General features: G+C 43.9%; 1 protein-coding gene across 10 annotated transcripts in view; it reads left to right on the plus strand.

Moving 5' to 3' along the window:
• The window catches only part of sorcs2 (sortilin-related VPS10 domain containing receptor 2), a 217,106-nt gene that overhangs the window by 165,869 nt on the left and 31,764 nt on the right, over window positions 1-19,473 (plus strand). For all 10 annotated transcript variants that reach the window (XM_084043651.1, XM_084043649.1, XM_084043652.1 and 7 more), the window contains exons 4-6: window positions 9,560-9,724; window positions 13,088-13,161; window positions 17,938-18,002. In XM_084043651.1, the coding sequence (XP_083899777.1) occupies window positions 9,560-9,724; window positions 13,088-13,161; window positions 17,938-18,002 (304 nt within the window). The remainder of the gene's footprint in view (window positions 1-9,559; window positions 9,725-13,087; window positions 13,162-17,937; window positions 18,003-19,473) is intronic.

A 19,473-nucleotide genomic window follows, 5' to 3' on the forward strand; every position in this document is an offset into this window, starting at 1 on the left:
ATGAACAATTGGACAGGATGACAGGATGCATTTGAATAAGCCTCGTGTTTGGCCAGTTCTAGTTTTGTGTAAAAAAAATGCATTCTAGCGGTTCATGTCAGGCTTGAAATGGAACCTGGCTGGTTATATTTGTGCAGTTTTTCACTTGGTGTCCAATAAGAATGTAGATAGACTAAATAAGCTGGTGTCTAAAAACCGCATTGACAGGAAAAGAGTGCAGATGTTGAGAAAACAGTGAAATTAGCAGTGGTAGTGCTGGCTGGGAATCAAGGCCACAGTAGCCACTAGTCATATTTGAGGGGCAACTGCGGGGCAACAACCATGGCCATGGTCATCATGGCTTGCAGGGAAATTTCTGCCCTGGCCCGGACTGAACAGTGTGTGTGTGTGTGTGTGTGTGTGTGTGTGTGTGTGTGTGTGTGTGTGTGTGTGTGTGTGTGTGTGTGTGTGTGTGTGTGTGTGTGTGTGTGTGTGTGTGTGTGTGTGTGTGTGTGTGTGTGTTGGAGCGAGGACCGCCTACTATCTCTCTCTCTCTCTCTCTCTCTCTCTCTCTCTCTCTCTCTCTCTCTCTCTCTCTCTCTTTCTCCCCCACTCCATCTCCTGCCCCTCATTCTTTTCTTCTCTCTCTCTGTCGTGCTCCACCCATCATCTTATTTTCTGTTAATGAGGTGTTCCAGGTAGGAAATGAAACATCCTCTCCTGTCTGTCAGCACCCATCCGGATACAACAGTAATTATAACGCTTGTTTACTTCAGCTCTCTTTAAGGTGCATTCTTCTTTTTCTGTCACCAGGGGAAACAGATTGTGGCGTGGCTCATATGTGCATGTGATATAATCCCAAGGAGACATCTTCCATTCAGTTCCCCTGTAATTATCTACCACCAAGAAGGGGCTCCACACCTTTCCCATTTGATTACCGGGGACTGGGAGTGTGCGTGGGTTGTTATTGGCCGGGTGTGTAGAACCTGGCCTGTCTCATTGGCTGTAATTTAAGGGGAACAGATGACAGGTGTGTGCCGTGAAACATAGCAGCCATTTGGAGCACTGGGTGTGTTTAAATCCTTTAATGTCAGGAACTGATCGCTGATGCTGGGATCAACAGTTAGCGTAATCACAGCATGTGACTTAATAGAGGGTGTAATAATAGCAGCACATGTGATTGTATTGAAGTTATGGGAGGGAAGAGAAGAAGGGTGTTTTTCACGGTGTGCATAATAAGACCTCAAAGAAGGTGTTCATCATATTTGATGTTTGGACCATAACTTTAGTCTGAGGCCTCCATCCTGGCAAATATTTGACCCCTTTGGGCACTGTGCATAAACGTCTACTCTGTATTTATGTCTGCAATATCTTTTCAGGCAGTTTAGTTCACTTTTCTTATGTTTTCTTATTGTACTGTATTTATGGCTGTAATATCTTCTCTGCGGTTTAGTTCACATTTCCCATCTGGCCGTCTAGCCTACTCCGTTCAACTTTTTTGGATATTAGAGGTACACACAGTATATGATACTCCTGCATGAATCCTGACTGCATTCATCTTTCTGTTCCTCTCAATTAAATCTAAGTCCGTCGTCCCACCCCCCCAAAAAAAAAAAAAACAGTTGCGATGATGAAAGGAAGAAAGAACAAAATAGACCAAGAGAGAAATAAACCAACGGAGATGGCAAACATAAATACAGACCAAATACCGTTAGCCTTATAGCATAATTGCCTAAGTCATATTTTGAAGGTTTTCAGGAGAGACAAAACAAAAAATATCACTTTCTGCCTAAGTCACCTAGATGACTTAGGCAGAAAGTCAGGCAAGGCACAATGAATGATGCAGCAGTGTTAGGAGAGAGCTAGCCAAAAATGTCAATTTGACCAAAAAGTGAGTTAGGCAATTATGTTATGAGGCTAACGATATACAGCTCTGTATGCCTCTGCTAAGCCAGTTGCTGTTTGCTGCAGCTGTCTATCCGTCTGGATGGACAACCTGAAAGCATAATGCCCCCGGCTACGGCTGTCCACTGACGGAATCATAATGAGGTGGAAGAGGGGGGGGATACTTAAGGCTTCGAAGGAATGTAAATGAACATGCTTTGTGAGGAGGAGGTCACAGTGATCTTGACCTTTGACCTTTGGCCACATACTTCTAATCAGTTCATCCTTGAATACAAGTCGACGTTTGTGCCAAATGTCATGAAATTCACAATGGTGCTCTTCAGATATCGTAGTTGGGATGGACATAAGGACAGTTGGACGACCTGAAAACACAATAGCGTCTCCAGCCTTGGCTGTCCGCCCGGCTAGGGCTGTCACGATTATGAAATTTTACTTGACGATTAATTGGGGCGATTGACGATTTAATTGTGTTTTTGTCATTGAACACTGGAACATACTGTGTGAATAAATTCCTAAGCCAATAATTTGATGACCAGGTGTATTTCCAGTAGGAGACACAAAGAGTCAACTTTGTGTCTCCTACCGGATACATTAGCATCTTTCCGTCTGTAATCAAAATGATAGGAATAAGACACAAAACAAATCCAAATCCATGAATTCAAGAGTTCATGGGGTGTGCAATTGATAGAAAATAAGATTTTTTGGGGGTGAACTACTCCTTTAAAAAAAAAGCAAAAAAAATATTATTACGATTTAAATATTTGTGGTTTGTTCTTTTGACATCTAAGAAACACTCTTGCCACTCTTGCAACCCATTTCCTTGTTGTTAATCTAAGACAATATCGCACCAAAAAAGTGTATTAAATGTACATGTGAGCTACTGTACCAGTCCGTAAATCATTTGTCTTTGCTCCACTTTCTCCCATGCTACTCCTCAGGGCATGATAGAACCCCCCCACAACCGCAACGGCCCTCGTCTCAATACATTGACAAATACAGGTTTATGTATTTGAATTCCATGAGGTTTTTATAACCTGTTTCCTGTCAAAGGTTCCACAACAAAGTGTGTCAGTTAATTAGATACACAATAGCCTATCCTGTACAATTCAATTATCTTCATGTCAGTGGCATGCAGTCCCCCATGACGCTGTTGTGAAATGATTGAGCTAATGTTTTTTTTTTCCTTTTTCACATGGATGGTATAATGCCTCCTCAACAATTTGGGTCATTATTATTACCCCCCTGTGTACAGTCGCGCGCGCGTGCGTGTGTGATATTATATCTATACATATTGTAGCCTACATATTATGTTATAACTGAAAGCATTGATTGCATTGAGAGGTGGCTCGAGTGACCACGTAATTTGCACTTGATTTAGTGTTTTGCTACGCTGAGAGCTCTCATTGCATGGGTAATTGGCCCTGTGGTGTGAAATGGCAATTAGAGCAGACAAGTGGTCAAAATAACGGGAATACATGTGAAAACACTCCCTGACTATCACCGTTCATGGTTAAATATCGTCATGTTATCCAAATGAAAACAACAAGAAGGAGCGTCCAGGTTGGTACAGGGGTAAAGTAACTTCCCACCAGTATCTGAGACCGGGGTTAAATTCCTTACAAACACATTAGGGTGAGAAGCAGGCAGGGGAGGGTGTTCTCTGTGGCTGCACTATAGCGACTCCTACAGGTTGGTCCGTTCACCTGTTCAGCAGGCAGCAGAACTGTGAGGGATAGCGTTTCCTCTGCACGTTTTTCACACTTCTGGTGAAACTCTGTTGTGTGTCGGAGGAGACATGGTTGTATACACCCTCCCCAAGACCAACAAGGCAGTGACTAGCATAATAATACTTAGGGGGAATTTGCAAAGACTTAATTGGGAAGTAAAAAACATCTGTTGATCAATAAATAGCAGAATAGCAGTGAAAACATTCGCTGACTATCACCCTCCATGGTGAAATATCACCAGGTTACCAAAAGAAAACGACAAGAAAAAGGACCCTTAATTTTAGCTATGTGCAGCGAATTCATCGCCTCGCAAACCACTAATTTGCTGTACGCGCCAATGAAACGGCATACACCTGCTCACTGCTTGTTTTAACAGCCAACTCTTGATGAGGGAAGTTGTTTACTCATAAAGTCAGCACCACAAAATCAGCTACTGTATTATGAGGCATGAGCGAGGGATCTGCACAGGCTTGCATACACACAGCTTTTACAGTACACACACACACACACACACACACATGCATGCACAGTGCACACATATTCCTGCTCACACAAGCACACGTATAGTAGTTACATACTGTACATGCTCACATACATGCTGGTCACACACCGACCTGTGCACACATACACTGTAGCACACAATTGCTAAGTATAATGAATGATGGATATGCAATGTAAATGGAGCATTCAGCCATTCTCAGCAGGGAGTATTTGCATAATTTGTTGTCTGTGGTATTAACATTTATTAGAGTGTCTGTATGTTTCGTTAGCTTTCCGTCAGATGAAAGCATTTTTTTCCTCCTTATTTTTCCTTCTGTTTGTGTTGTGTTGTGTTGTGTTGTGTTGTGTTGTGTTGTGTTGTGTTGTGTTGTGTTGTGTTGTGTTGTGTTGTGCTTGTGTTTCCTTAATGAGGCAACCAATGGAATGGAGTGGTTCATAAACACAGTGTTGACCTACAGTACACTAAATCTACTTGACCCACCCCTGTGTCCAGTCACTGTGTGTGTGTGTGTGTGTGTGTGTGTGTGTGTGTGTGTGTGTGTGTGTGCGTGTGTGTGTGTGTGCGTGCGTGCGTGCGTGCGTGCGTGCGTGCGTGCGTGCGTGCGTGCGTGCGTGTGTGGGTCTGTATATGATATTATATACATGTTGTGAACTAAAAGCACCATCATCTTTCCCCATCTTTCCTCATGTGATCCATCATACTGTGAACTAAAATCTTGGACAGAGACGTAGTGATTGTCTGCGGGCCCATATGGTGGTGCAGATGGGACATGTTTGAGAGCTCTCCCCGCTGCTACAGTCTATTCTTATCACACAGTTGGTTGTGTGTTACAATGGTGTATTGTTTGAAATCCCACCACGATACAGTGGAGTTGTTTTCTTACTGACAGGGGAAGACCCCACTGTGTTTGTCATGGAGAGAACGGCCTCTTCACTGACACCTGTCAGTTAAATAAAATGGAAAATCACTCAGCAAAGACACACACACACACACACACACACACACACACACACACACACACACACACACACACACACACACACACACACACACACACACACACACACACACACACACACACACACACACACACACACACAGCATTGGCTAATGCCAATTAGCCAATGCCTTAGCTCTCGGCTTGGGCATTCCTGCAATCCGCAGACCTCTCACAACAAATGTATGGACATTTCGAGGCTTCCAAATATGAACACAATCAGTTTACATTGATTTGTAACCAAGCTGTATGGTAGCATCCTTAAGACATTGGTACTTTAGCACCTTGGTAAGGAATGCCTCTTCCAGACTGTGGTCAAATGTACAACCCACTTCCAAAATGGTCACTTCTTGACTGTCCTCATTAACAACAACATCTGGTGTATTAGCTGTAACATCTGAAAAGGCATCACAGACACGCACGCACGCAGCACACAGCACGCACACACACACAGCACACACACAGCACGCACACACACACACACACACACGCACACGCACACGCACGCGCACGCGCACGCACACGCACACGCGCACACATACACATACACACACACACACACACACACACACACACACACACACACACACACACACACACACACACACACACACACACACACACACACACACACACACACACACACACACACACACGCACTCCCCTGCTTCAGGCAGGGGAGTAGAGATAAACACAATTTGACTCAATTCAATTTCATTATAGTGTCAAATCAACAAGTTGTCTCAATGTTATTATGTCTGGAATATTGCTCTGAGCCTGGTGACTTTCTCTCCCTTTTTGTGTTTTTCTCTTAGTTTCCTTCTCTTTCACTTGACACAGGCGCATAGGAAGAACTACCACTGACAACCAGAGAGAATGAGGGAGGCAGAGAGAGAGAGAGAGAGAGAGAGAGAGAGAGAGAGAGAGAGAGAGAGAGAGAGAGAGAGAGAGAGAGAGAGAGAGAGAGAGAGAGAGAGAGAGAGAGAGAGAGAGAGAGAGAGAGAGAGGGGGAGATGGAGAGGGAGGGGGGAAGCAGCAGAGGATTGGAGATTGGATGATAGCAGAAATTGAGAGATCCATCAGAGAGAGAGAGCGACAGAGAGAGAGAGAGAGAGAGAAGGGGGGAGGCAGATGGAGAGAGAAGATAAGAGACAGACTCTCAAATAGCCACAGATAAGACAACATCATGGAGAGACACTGAGCTAAATTTAGAATGGAGATGGGGAGAGGTTAGAGAGAAACAGAGAGAGAGACACACACACACAGAGAGAGAGAGAGAGAGAGAGAGGGGGGGGGGGGGGGAGAGAGGTATGCTGATCTCTGCACTGTGGTCTTGCTAGATAACGAGGCTGATTCTGGGATGGGTCATCACTCTTGTGCATAATGTGCAATCATTTGGGAGCACATTACATCCACCTCTGCATTCTCAGGCCCAACTAGCTGTCTGGAAGCCTGGGGCTTTAATGCATCATCTTCTCTACATTGTGGCATGCCATGCTGAGATATGGCACTGTACAGTACACAACCATGTTTATCTGCCTCTGATCCATAGACCAACGTATACGCTATCGCCTCATGCTATCAGACTATGCTCAGTTGAAACAAGATACAAAGCTAAACCAGGGTGAATTGAGTTTCTTGCAAAGATAGGCTTTAAAATGTGATTGTTTTAAAGCCTTGTTAGATTTGAAGAGCTTACATTACCCCTTGTAAGCTCCCCTTAATGTGTCATACGGCCAAATTCTCAAGAGTAGACGCATGAAGTCTAGCATGGCCCCAGTTTGACAAATTTCTCAGAGGAAACAGTCACAAGTGAAGAACATCTCAAAGTATTTTGCCTCTGCCTAACCCCCCCCCCCCCCCCACACACACACACACGCAATACCCCCTCTTTCTGCGGGTTTTGCATCTCCAAAAGTTCAGTCTTGCTTTTGAATCTACTGAATGGCCGCTTGCTTTGGCAACAGTGCCACTCATAGGCGGGCCAAGGTACTGCGTTGCTGTTGCTGTGAGGAGAGGATGACAAGAGCATGAAAATGAACTCACAGTGCATGCTCTTTCTAGCAACACAGACACACAGGGAATAGTGCTGACTGATCACTATGTGTTGTTTCTAATACTGGGACCTGAAGATTATTCTGTGGTTGTACATAAGGTCCCTCTTCTCACATTCATCTCCCTTTCTTAACTAAACCAGAATTAAAAAGGTGAAAACAATCAACCATCTTTGTTATCATGGCTCTCCACAACTTCATCCATCCTTTTCTGGTACTGGGGGAATAAAATAGTTTCTCCAGTCCTCCTCCATCCATCCATCCTCTTTTGGTGCTGGGTCCCTAGTCTACAGTCTCCACTCCTCCATCCATCCATCCCTCCCTCCATCCTCTTCTGGGAGTTCCCTGGGTAACCTTCCCCCACCAGATGCTGCTGGTTCCTTCACTGTGCAGCTCCCAAAGAACTGTGCGTTCAGTTCACACATACTGTACTGTATGTACAGTATATATGCACACACACAAGCTTGCATGCACATGTGTGCACAAACACAAGCATAATGTGAACATGCTTGCAAAGACTGGCATATAAACACTTCATGCAAGTATGCATTCACACATCCGAGCCCATACATGCAAACAAACTGTCACGGTCATGGCCTCTGTCCCTGACGTGTTTTCCCCCTCCCTGTCAGATATGCCCTGTTTTTCCCTGTTAACTTGTGACTTTGCCCTGCTCCTAATTCCCCTCTCCGCTCTTCCCGTGGCCTAGAAGAGTCTGATTTCCCTACCTGATTGCCCAGAAAAAAAGTCATTTTGGGGGTGAACTATCCCTTTAACCCATTAAGACCTGTGGCCGATTCTACAAAATAATGTCTTAAAAATCCTAACAGTTGGCCTGGGCCGTAGCGTGATCGTCCAGGCACCCTAAGCTGCAATGCCAGCCTGACAACGTGTCGCGGGTTCGACTCCCGTTCCCGACAACCTTTGCTGCTGAGCCGGCTGGTTGGGTGACGAGCTCCAGAGACTATTTAGACTGTGTCTGTTCAGTGCTGGACCTTTAGTTTGTTGCGTTAGGTTCCCTGTTTGTAGTCAGAGTTTCAGTGTGTGTTGATATGTTGTGTATGTTTACAGTGCATGCTTGTATTAAACTGTTGTTATTCTGTCGTTGCTCATCATCCTCATCTCCTGCGTTTGATGTTTGAATTCTTGAGTTTTGAGTTCCTGCATATTGGTCAAACACCTTCCATTCCTGACACAAACACACAAGCAAATGTTCAGGTTTGGACTTGGGTTCTTATTGTATGTATGATCGGGCTTGGGCTTCAGCGCACCTGGGTCGGGTTTTCATTTTAAAGCCCTTAATTGATAACTCTACTCACCAGTCCCAAGTGCAGCCAGCGTGATGTGAGACGCGTCAAGTAATGCTTAATTGCTTTCATGAGGGGCATACTAAATCAGAGGAGTATGTGTCTGTGCTTTCTTGCAAAGTTCTGTGTGTGTGAGCGCTTGCTATACTGTATGTGCACATTAGTGATTTGTGTGCATGGCAATGATTCCAGGCGGCTTGAGATAATAGTCTAATCAACGGTGTCCATAACATTTGCTGTGTTCATTTATAATGTTTCTCTCGTCTGTCTTGCACACATGAATCTAATTCTTTACTATACAGTTAATGTGAGAGTGCATAACACATCGTCAGCAACTGTTTTTAATTTGCTGAGAGGAGTGATTTTGGTCAGCTGGATATACAGTACAGTATAACAATAAGTTAATGTATCTTTACTGCTTTGTAATTCGAACATGGCAAAAGCAACATCGTGCAGACAAACAAACAGCCTAGCACGTCACCCGTGATGCCAATGGGCAGCCTCCCTTCCTTCGATGACTGGTAATGATGATACATTAGTATTATTATTCATTAATGCCTGCTGATCGACCCCTGATGTGGTCATTCCAACTCCGCGTGTCCGGGACATAATTGTGGTTGGTGTCCCCTGGCGTCCCTCTTTTAACGTGTTTGCTTTAAAGACTCTGAACACATAATCGATGTGTTGCCATCATGATACTAACAGCACGTAATGCTGATGGACAGTCCTCCATGACCCTTAATTTGGCCTTGAATACACATGGTGGTGCGTGGCAGTGGGGTGCACTCGTCTCTCGCTCACATACTGTAGTACAGTACCCGCATTCATCGAATTCGTTGAAATGCGTGCAACATGATGAACACGCATGGCAGCAGTATCGGTATCTTTTTGCGCTTCTTGCCTAGACCGTGTCAGCGCAGACCCCCCCCCCCCATTAAATTGATTAGGTCAATACAAAAAAAAACATTGACCTAATTACCCCCTGACCTGCACACCTTTGACATATCTCTCTCTCTCTCTCTCTCTCTCTCTCTCTCTCTCTCTCTCTCTCTCTCTCTCTCTCTCTCTCTCTCTCTCTGTCCATCTAGGTGGTGCTGGTGAGTTCCTCCATAAACGAGAGGGACCAGATGTTGTTTATCAGCACAGACGAGGGCGCATCCTTCCAGCGTCAGCCCGTCTCCTTCACCCCGGACACGCTGATCTTCCACCCCAAGGAGGAAGACAAACTGCTGGCCTACTGCAAGGAGGGAACGGTGGGTACTGAGGAAACTCTACGCATCTCGTGCATCATTCACCATATTCAAACAGTATGTCATGCACACAGCAATACAGCACGATTGTGGCTGTGTTAACCCATTAAGCTCGGGAAAGCATCTGTATCATTTTAGATTTCTTTTGCTATTCAAAAAATAGCAGATAGCATGGCAACGAGTGCCGCGCTATGAGATTGTAGATCTGTTATTTTTGGAAAAAAAGAAAATTGTGCAAATCTTTGAAAATATATAATATATTTTTAAAAGAATTCATAAAAAAATACTTTTTTTCTATTAATTAGTCACCCCATGGCCTAAGCCAATAATTTGATGACCAGCGGACCGGTAGGCAGCGGTTCGGGTAGGAGACACAAATGTTCCTACCTGAACCGGTGCCGGTCATCAAATTATTGGCTTAGGAATGTGACAAAAACTAAAAAATATCCATGCATTCAAGTCTCCATGGGGTGACTAATCGATAGAAAAACAGTCATTTTGGGGGTGAACTATCCCTTTAATAAGTCCATTTTTGCTCACTACAGCATTCACTGCAGAAGATTCAAAATGAGTCTTTGAGTCGGCGTTGGTCATTTTATTGTCTAACCAGTGTTTGTACGTTGATTCCTGAATACTACGTTTTTTTAGGTGCAGGTGGAAAACTCTTTTATCTTTGCATGATGTTGTAGAACACAATCTCGACAACAAGTTAACTGCATGCACTTTGGCAGCCATTCTCCATTATTCCACTGTTTCGCCACCACTGTCTGGAGATAATTGCTCCTAGTGTCACAACAGGCCACTGGGGCCCCAACAAAACATGGTGACTGAGGCAAACGTAGCACTAATATAATGTCTCCTAGCTGGAGGTACAGGAGAAATTAGTCCGTTGAGGAGGAGGAGGAGGTCTAGTCCTGAGCAGTCCATTAACCCATTCAAACCGGGAACGCATCTGTGACATTTTAGATGTTTTTGGCTATTCAAAAATAGCAGATATACGAGCTTGTAAATCTGCTATTTCTTAGAAAAATCGTGAACATTTGTGCAAATCTTTGCTTCTGGGGATTCTACAAATGTCTTCTGAATCCTAACAGTATTTTTGGAAAAAAAACTTATGTTGCTATATCAGTGGTTCTCAAACTTCTTTCATGTCATGGACCCCCAAAACGATATGTACAGTTGTCCGCAGACCCCATCCCCCCCCCCATCTCAAAATATGTTGCTCCAGGGACCCCCAGAAGCAAAGATTTAAGTTAAAAATGTATCTATAGTCAAAGATTTGCACTCATTTTCATGATTTTTCAAAAATAGCAGATCTAGCTTGTATATCTGCTATTTTTGGATAGCCAAAGAAATCTAAATCTGACTCTGATGCAGATTTAATGGGTTAAAAAGAATCCAGAGCGGTGGTTGAGATTGTCCAGGCTGTGCCCCCTTGTTCAATGCTATGTAATACTGCTTATAGCTCAAGTTAGGATTCTAACCAGTGACATTTAAATGGTTTGCAGTTGAGGCAGTTAGTTTTTTACCTCCTCTGAGCTTTTCTTATTGAGGGACCTATTGAAGTCTCAAAATGACCTACGGTGGGCCACAACCCACGGAATGAGAAATACTATTCCTTTCATTCAAACACAGACATGCTTTCACAATGTGTGCCAACACACGCACTGCACATTCAAGATTCACTTATGTCACTTATGTCCACAGCTACAAAAAAGAAAAATAACGGCGCTTTTTCCATGCGTTTTTGTTGGGGGGGAGGGGTCGTCCACCGTGTGGCCGGAGATAAATGGAGGTTTCTCACATTATAAGCATGTTGCAGTGGGAGTACATCATTTATTTTAATATTCCCCGCTTTCATTGCATGTTGACTTTACACTTATCTATGATGTTCTGTTACGAATTTGCCTAAACTTCAACTCCCAACTCCTCCACTTTAATAATTTACACTTAATTAAACTAGAAATTCAATTAGGTTTTAATGTGTTCTATGCAGTCAGACTGCAGACAGGACATATAGTAATCAATCGAATTTCATTTTTATACTGGCGATCAATGGCATTCAAACCCATCATATGAAACAAACACACACACACACACGCACACGCACGCACACGCACGCACACGCACACGCACTCACACGCACTCACACGCACAGTATATACTTTAATAATGAATTGAGCTTGGTCTTAATTTGATGGACTGTGATATTCAAACAGACCTGACATTCTTGATCCAAATGCTGCAAAGAACATGACATGCAATAATGACATCAGCAGTTTAGCCAGAAGGGAGGACTTTCATATTCAGCATGAAATGACTTACAAGTATATCTGATGCTCCAATGCACTTGCTGTGAAATGAAGTGTCTTAATTGCTAAATTCAATTTGTGTCACACCGGTAGCTTTGAACCAATGCGTGAAGAGCCAGACATGGGTCGTGAGACGTTCTGAAAGGGTGGTGTATAAAGTTTTATGGAGGAATATTGTGGAAATTTGCTGAATTCAATCTCCAGTGTGACAAAAGATGTGAAGTCATTAACTTAAGCAAGACTCACTGGTGATTAGTATTGTCATTAGCACTGGTAGGTACGTTATACTGTATGGCAGTGATTCTCAACATTCATAATTCCAATGGCCCCAATTTGATATGCATTAGGCGGCCTGATTTAGGCCACACCACCATTGATCAGGGAAAATGTGTATTACTAGACAATGTAGACATGATTTGGAACAATATGGACCGTCATTTGGTCCAGAATTCCTTTACTGTCTATATGCTTTATATTGTATATAGACAGTAAAGTATTTATATTAAGACCTGGAACGCATCTGTGTCACTTTTTGATTTGAGCTAAAAAGCATTATTTTACACTTTGGCTATTAAAAAATAGCAGATATACAAGCTCATAGCGCGCGCCGAGTGCCGCGCTACAAGCTTGTAGATCTGCTATTTTTGAAAAATTGTGAAAATGTGTGCAAATCTTTTAATATATAGTGTTTTAAAGCAAACATTTTTTTACTCAAATCCTTGCTTTTGGGGGGTCCCTGGAACAAAATATTTTGAGATGGGGTCGGCGGCCAAATACATATAATTTTGGGGGTCCTTGAGATGAAAAAGTTTGAGCACCACTGATATAGAAACATACGTTTTTTCAGAATACTGTTGGGATTTAGAAGATATTAGTAGAATCGGCTTCAGGTCTTAATGGGTTAACTAGTTGTAATAATGCCGAAGAACCATTTGGAGTTCCCCAGAACCCACTCTGAGAACCATTGCTGTATGTGTATGGTATTCTGTATCACTGTGTCACATAATAAAGCTAACTTCACTGACTGTCTCGCTCTCTTTCTCTCTCTCTGTAGCTCTATGTTTCCACTGACCTCGGGAGGAAGTGGACTCTACTGCAGGAACGAGTCACCAAGGACAGAATCTTCTGGTCAGTCACAGCCTTACTGTCATCTATCTACAAAAGCATCAGAGAATTATGTGTATGAACCTCATACTTCAATGAAGTGATTATGAAGAGCTGAAACACACACGCATGTACACATACACACACACGCGCGCGCGCGCACACACACACACACACACACACACACACACACACACACACACACACACACACACACACACACACACACACACACACACACACACACACACACACACACACTCACTCACTCGCACTCACGCTTATCTTTGAGCAGATGGAGACATCAGGCTGTTGTACAGTAATACAAATCAGTTTGATTTATTGTTGGACTGATCGGTGTGAAACTTTGTTCTGTTATAGCGCCACCAGGAGGCCAATTTTTGCTAAACTTTTTATATTACTCCAAAACATCTACGATTTTGTCCAAACATCACGCCAATTGACACATATCATCTCTATAGTCCTGTGATGATCAAGACAGATCAGATCTGATATTCCATCCTGATTGGTTAAGATAAGCTTCCAAAGTTTGCAGGAGTGGCCCGTTTTGAACAAAATGCCTCAAATCATGAATGCAGCTTCCAAGGAGCACACTTTTCTAGTTTATGTTTCCTTCGATAGAAAACTGTAGAATCTCTCTCTCTCTCTCTCTCTCTCTCTCTCTCTCTCTCTCTCTCTCTCTCTCTCTCTCTCTCTCTCTCTCTCTCTCTCCTGATCCAGAGTGTTTAACTGAGAGTGTACTGCTGTTCTTCAGAGAATATACAAACAGGGAACAAACGGAAAGACAAAACAGACAGAGATCAAAAGAGTGAAAGAGATATAGGTGTATGTTGAGTGTGTGTGAGAGATAGAGAGTGAGTGAAAGGGCTGCTCCCTGAGAAAATGGGATGGAGGAGAGACAGAGAAGTGGGGGGTCCTCCTCACTGTAGACAAAAACATTAAGTGGTCCGTAAATCAGGATAAAGTTACTCTCTTAATATCTGACTCAGGAACAGAATGTGCAACCCAGAGCTTGACCCCAGTTAAATGATGGCGGCTACAGTCCTTACCCAGACTAGATCACCAAACGAATGTGTGTGTTCGTATGCACGTGTATGCATTTGTGTGTACTGTATCACACGTGTATCTGTGTGTACCTCCATATTGAAAGAACAGTCTAAATTCCAGCTTGTGACCCTATCAGTCATAAAACCAAACAGCCAGTTCACAACATAAATCACATCAGCTAAAACCAATTTCCGTTCAGGGTGGTCTGGCCAAAGCCCGACCTCAGCACTCGTACGTACCAACCTCCCCACCCTCCTCCCCTGTAAAGTACAGTGCAGTAGTGCCTCTGAAACTAAACCCGCGCTCACCACCACAGGAACTGCATGTCAAAGTGAGAAACGACAGCGTGTGTGAGATCAGACCGCCGTCGTGCTGCACACACAGACGATCGATGGGAGAGAATGACAAAGGATTAATGAACGGCAGAGTAACAGGAACAGAAACAGATTAGTCATTTTCAGCCCCCAAATCGTCCTGCCTTTTCCTCTGCATATTTCTCTCTCTCTCCATCTCTGTATTTATCCCTCCCCGTCTGTCATTCTTAGCTTTTCATTACACCTCCGTCAATTTCTTTCTATACCTTTGGACTGTTTCTATCCTTTGCTTCTTTGACAGAGGGTGACGGACTCTCTGGGCAAGAATATTGCTTTAATTAACACAACAAGAACATTGTGTCCTACAACTGATATATTGGATAACCTCCTTTCATCTCACAAGGCTAAAAGCCTGGAAAAGAACTACAGCCGAAAGTGTCTAGGACTTCCATTGTACAGTACTAGAGGTTCGGGCCGCTACGCGGCGCTCCCGTCTAGTAGCCTGGCCCGCACATCGGAGACAGAGACAGTAGAGCGTGTAGACGTTCATTGGAACAGCGGTGCTGGTTTTTCGCACATGATTTGGCAACACCAGAGCCCATGATGGTCCGCTTGTTTTTCATGTATGTGGCAACACCCGGAGGTGAAAACGAAACCGAAACTTAACTTTGTATTGACAGAGAGAGCATAGTCCGCCTCTCCGCAACTTTCCCAGAGATTCACCAGCTTACATGTAACTGCAAATATATTCGAGGCAATTCACCCCAATACACTGTTGGAAGCTCACCCTAACCCTAAAACTGAAATAAAGTAACAGCACGTGCGTGCGTGCGCAGGGGGGGGCCTGATCAGTGTGCCGTGCCTACCGGCCCGGCTTTCAGTTGTTCCGCCACTGGGTGGACGACCAACCGACCGTACACGACCGACCGTCACGCATGCGCGGGGACTCTCGATTGTATATTAGGATGTACTCCCGCTGGAAGCTGTCTTCTTTTGACCAATTATGATACGGTTTTCATGACCTGCGAATGTAAATATAACTTCCTTTTGCACTTTAGGGCGGTACTTTCTTTACATCCGCTTGGAGATTTTCAGTAGCATTTCTTGTACCAGCCTATAGATGGGATAGTTACGCTCCACACACCTGTAGTACGTGATATACGTGTGGTGCAAGGTTTTTTTCCGGTTCAAGTTTTCGTTCTTTCCTTCCCCTTTTTCCACCTGATCCCTGTTTCTTCGTCCTCTTCTCCTTCCTTTCTCTTTCCTCTTCCTCATTGTCCCTCTCTTCCCTGCATGCTCCAGTCTTCTGCCACAGCCTCTTCCTAATTGCTCATAAAGGCACTTTATAGAGGAGGTTAACGAGGTTTTAAATCTCCACTCCATCTTCACTGGGACTGGGGAGGTTTCACAGACTACAGTGTGCACCGCTAATCCGATGAACCGCTTAGTTTACTGCACACTGAAGGGCACGTGCACCGCCATGTATGGCAGTGTACTCCGACAAACCGTATTAAAATTCTTGGAAGTCTTTGATGCTACGTTGGCCATGACTAGATTTAATTTAGGTCGCCATTTACGCTTCCATTACATTTTATAGTTTAGTATATCAGCATTAGCACGTGCAACAATTACAACTAGAAAAAGTGCTCCTCGGAGCATAGGTCTCCGCCAGGTCAGGTAGGTTATCGTGGCCTCCTGGTGGCGCTAAGATTGGCCAATCTGAAAAGGGTGCCGTTTCGTCTTAGGCCTTTGGCAATCGGACACTGCATTCATGATTTGAGGCATTTTGTTCCAAAAATGTGTGTTTGCTAAAGTAGACCTGTGGTGGCGCTATAACAGGCCAATGTTAAAAGGGTGGCATTTCTTCCTCAACATAGTGCGAAAGTATGTGCAAAGTTTCATCGCAATCGTATGCTGCGTTCATGATTTGCGGCATTTTGTTCAAAACGGGCCACTGCTGCAAACTTTAGATGTCAATCTTAGCCAATCAGGATGGAATATGAAAAATGTAACCGATCCGTCTTGATCACATGACTATAGAGATCATGTCTACCAATTTGCGTGAAATTTGGATACAATCTGAAGGAGTAATATAAAAACATGAGTTTTATATAAGTCGGCCTCCTGGTGGCGCTATAAAAGGTAGATGTGAAAAATGCAGGGCAAAGTTTTTTCTTGGCCTCCAGGGAGTGCACATACAAATTTGTACACAGATTGGTGCAGTTATAGGTAAAAACACGAATCGGCCTGTTATAGCGCCACCATGAGGCTGATTAAAAAAAATTCAAGTGGCATTTCTTCCTCGGCATAGTGGGAATGTATGTACACAATTTCACTGAAATTGCATGCTGTGTTCATGATTTGAGGCATTTTGTTCAAAACGGAGCACTCCTGCAAATTTGGAAGCCATTTTTAGCCAGTCAAGATGGGACATGAAAAATCTGAAAGACCCGTTTCGTTGAATGACTATAGACATACTGTGTACCGATTTGTGTGACGCTTGGACAAAACCTGTAGGATAAATTATTGATTATTGTCAAAAAATGAGTTTTTTTTCACAGTTTCGCTGCGATCAAGCCAACGGTTTTCGGAGATTAGCTGTTCACAGACGGACAGACACACACACCCACACACACACACACACACACACACACACACACACACACACACACACACACACGGACACACACACGGACACACACACACACGGACAGACACACACACACACACACACACACACACACACAAGGACGGACGGACGGGGTCCAAAACATATACTCTCTTGCCATTCCTTTTCGGCCTGGCGGAGACATTAATGCTTTGCTTAAAGCTGCATTGTGTGTACCCTACTGATAAACGAGGTGAATTGCAATGACAAGCCGTGCCTTTCAAAAAGAGGCAACTCTCCCGCTCACCTGTGGTATCTCTCCACGGCTCCCCAAACTTTTCCTATCAAAGTACATGTTCCCGATAAACTTCGGCAGCCAAAGTGTGACAAATCAAACCCCTGTCATGTGAAAAGGTACGGTCGTTGAAATGTATCTAGTGTGTGTTACGGCAACGGTAAAGTAACGGCCCTTCAGCTCAAATGCAATTATACGTCATCTTGCATTGGAAGATCTGCCATTATGTGAGGTGACGTAAGATGATTTTAAAGAGAGATGCAGGTGCCAAGGTATTTCACCCAGTCCAGCACTCCAAGTCTCAGCAGGAGCTTCGAGTCGGGGCCGGAACAGCATCACATGACATCACAGGACATGACATAATACATGTCATTTAATGCATGCTGTTGTGTATGCGTGCGTGCGCGCATGTGTGTGCCTGTGTGCCAAGTCATATCCCTTCCAAATGTTTCTACAGCGGGTGATAAAACCGATGGTGAAAATGTGTCTTAACAGTGATCGTGTATGTATTACAGGTCTGTGTCTGATGTGGATGTGGACCCTGACCTCGTGCACATGGAAATACAGGATACAAGCGGAGGTACAGTGACTGCATTGTGCTTTAGTTGTTTTATCTCTCTTTTCTTTTCTGAAGGATTATGTTTTTTTGCTCTTGTAGTATTTTTTAGCCAAGAAAAAAGAAAGTGGGGAAATTCAGGCGTCACATTGGTTTCAAACTTCTGTTCTGTTCTTGTTGTGGAATATTAGATGTTTCTGTCCTGCTTCCTGCTCTCCTGTCCACTATGCAGGCACGTGCTCACATAATGCATTCCTAAATATGTAGTGAGAATCTGCTCCCAAGTGCATACTTATGAACGTTCATTTTCTATTTTCCTCTTTTTTGACTTGGGTGGCCCTTTTAGGGCGTTCACGTGCACACAACATCGATTGTTCTTGCAATCGATACTAAAGTCTAATTTAAAAGATTTAAAAGTCTTGCTCAAGGACACTTTGATGTGATGCCAGGATCAAACCGGGACCACTCTACATCCTAAGCCACTGCCCCAGACTCAAGGATTCAGTCATCATTCAGTTTCATCTCAGCTTTAATAGACAGTACAGTGTGAAAAGGAGTCATGATTCAGTTTTACTTCAGGTTTATTAGACACCGTACAGTGCAAAAATGAGTCATGATTCAGTTTCATTTCAGCTTAAATAGACAGCATACGTGTAAAAATGAGTCATTATTCAGTTTTATTTAAGCTTCAATGGACAGCACAGTGTAAAAATGAGTCATGATTCAAGACTGCTGTGTACGTGGTACATTTAACTTGGCTGTGTCAACAGGGCCTTCTAGGTACAAAAAGCTGATTTGTTTCTGAACAAATCCGATGATTTGGTTGCTCCCTGTGGTCTGTAGTTCCAACGTGCTTATTCTGCTTCAGTGACTTTAAACCCTGTCAACTCCTCGCCCTCACTGCATCTATCCTTTACTCTTTATTTTACCCCCTCCCTGTCTCTGTCACTCTTTTTTCATCTCTCTCAGTCTGTTTGTCTGTCTTTCTGTCTGTCTGTCTGTCTGTCTGTCTCTCTGTCTGTCTGTCTGTCTCTCTCTCTCTCTCTCTCTCAGCTTTTCTGTCCCTCCCCGGTGTACATGTATTGTAAGGAATAGATGTGATGATGGGTTGACCTAACTTGGGGTGGGGATTCAGGGGGAATCTGACATAAAAAAAAACGTGTTTTTCCCATTCAAACCATCACATATGGGACCGACTGATTTCAAACTCAGCGAGCGCATTGACGAGGACCCGAGGGAGTGTGGTGCCCGGTGTCAAGGTTTTGAATGGGAAAAACACTTCATCAGGGTTACGATGTCAGGACTTCTGTACTCCCTGTCTCGGCCCCACCCGTAAAACGGAATGATCATATCAGATGGACAGATGGACAGGTTAGGCTACAACTCTCTCACACACACACACACATACGCACGCACGCACGCACGTACGTACGCACGCACGCACGCACGCACGCACGCACTCACTCACGCACGCACGCACGCACGCACGCACGCA

Source organism: Gymnoscopelus microlampas (genome assembly GCF_963454915.1).
Source record: "Gymnoscopelus microlampas genome assembly, chromosome: 19".
Classification (NCBI taxonomy): domain Eukaryota; kingdom Metazoa; phylum Chordata; class Actinopteri; order Myctophiformes; family Myctophidae; genus Gymnoscopelus; species Gymnoscopelus microlampas.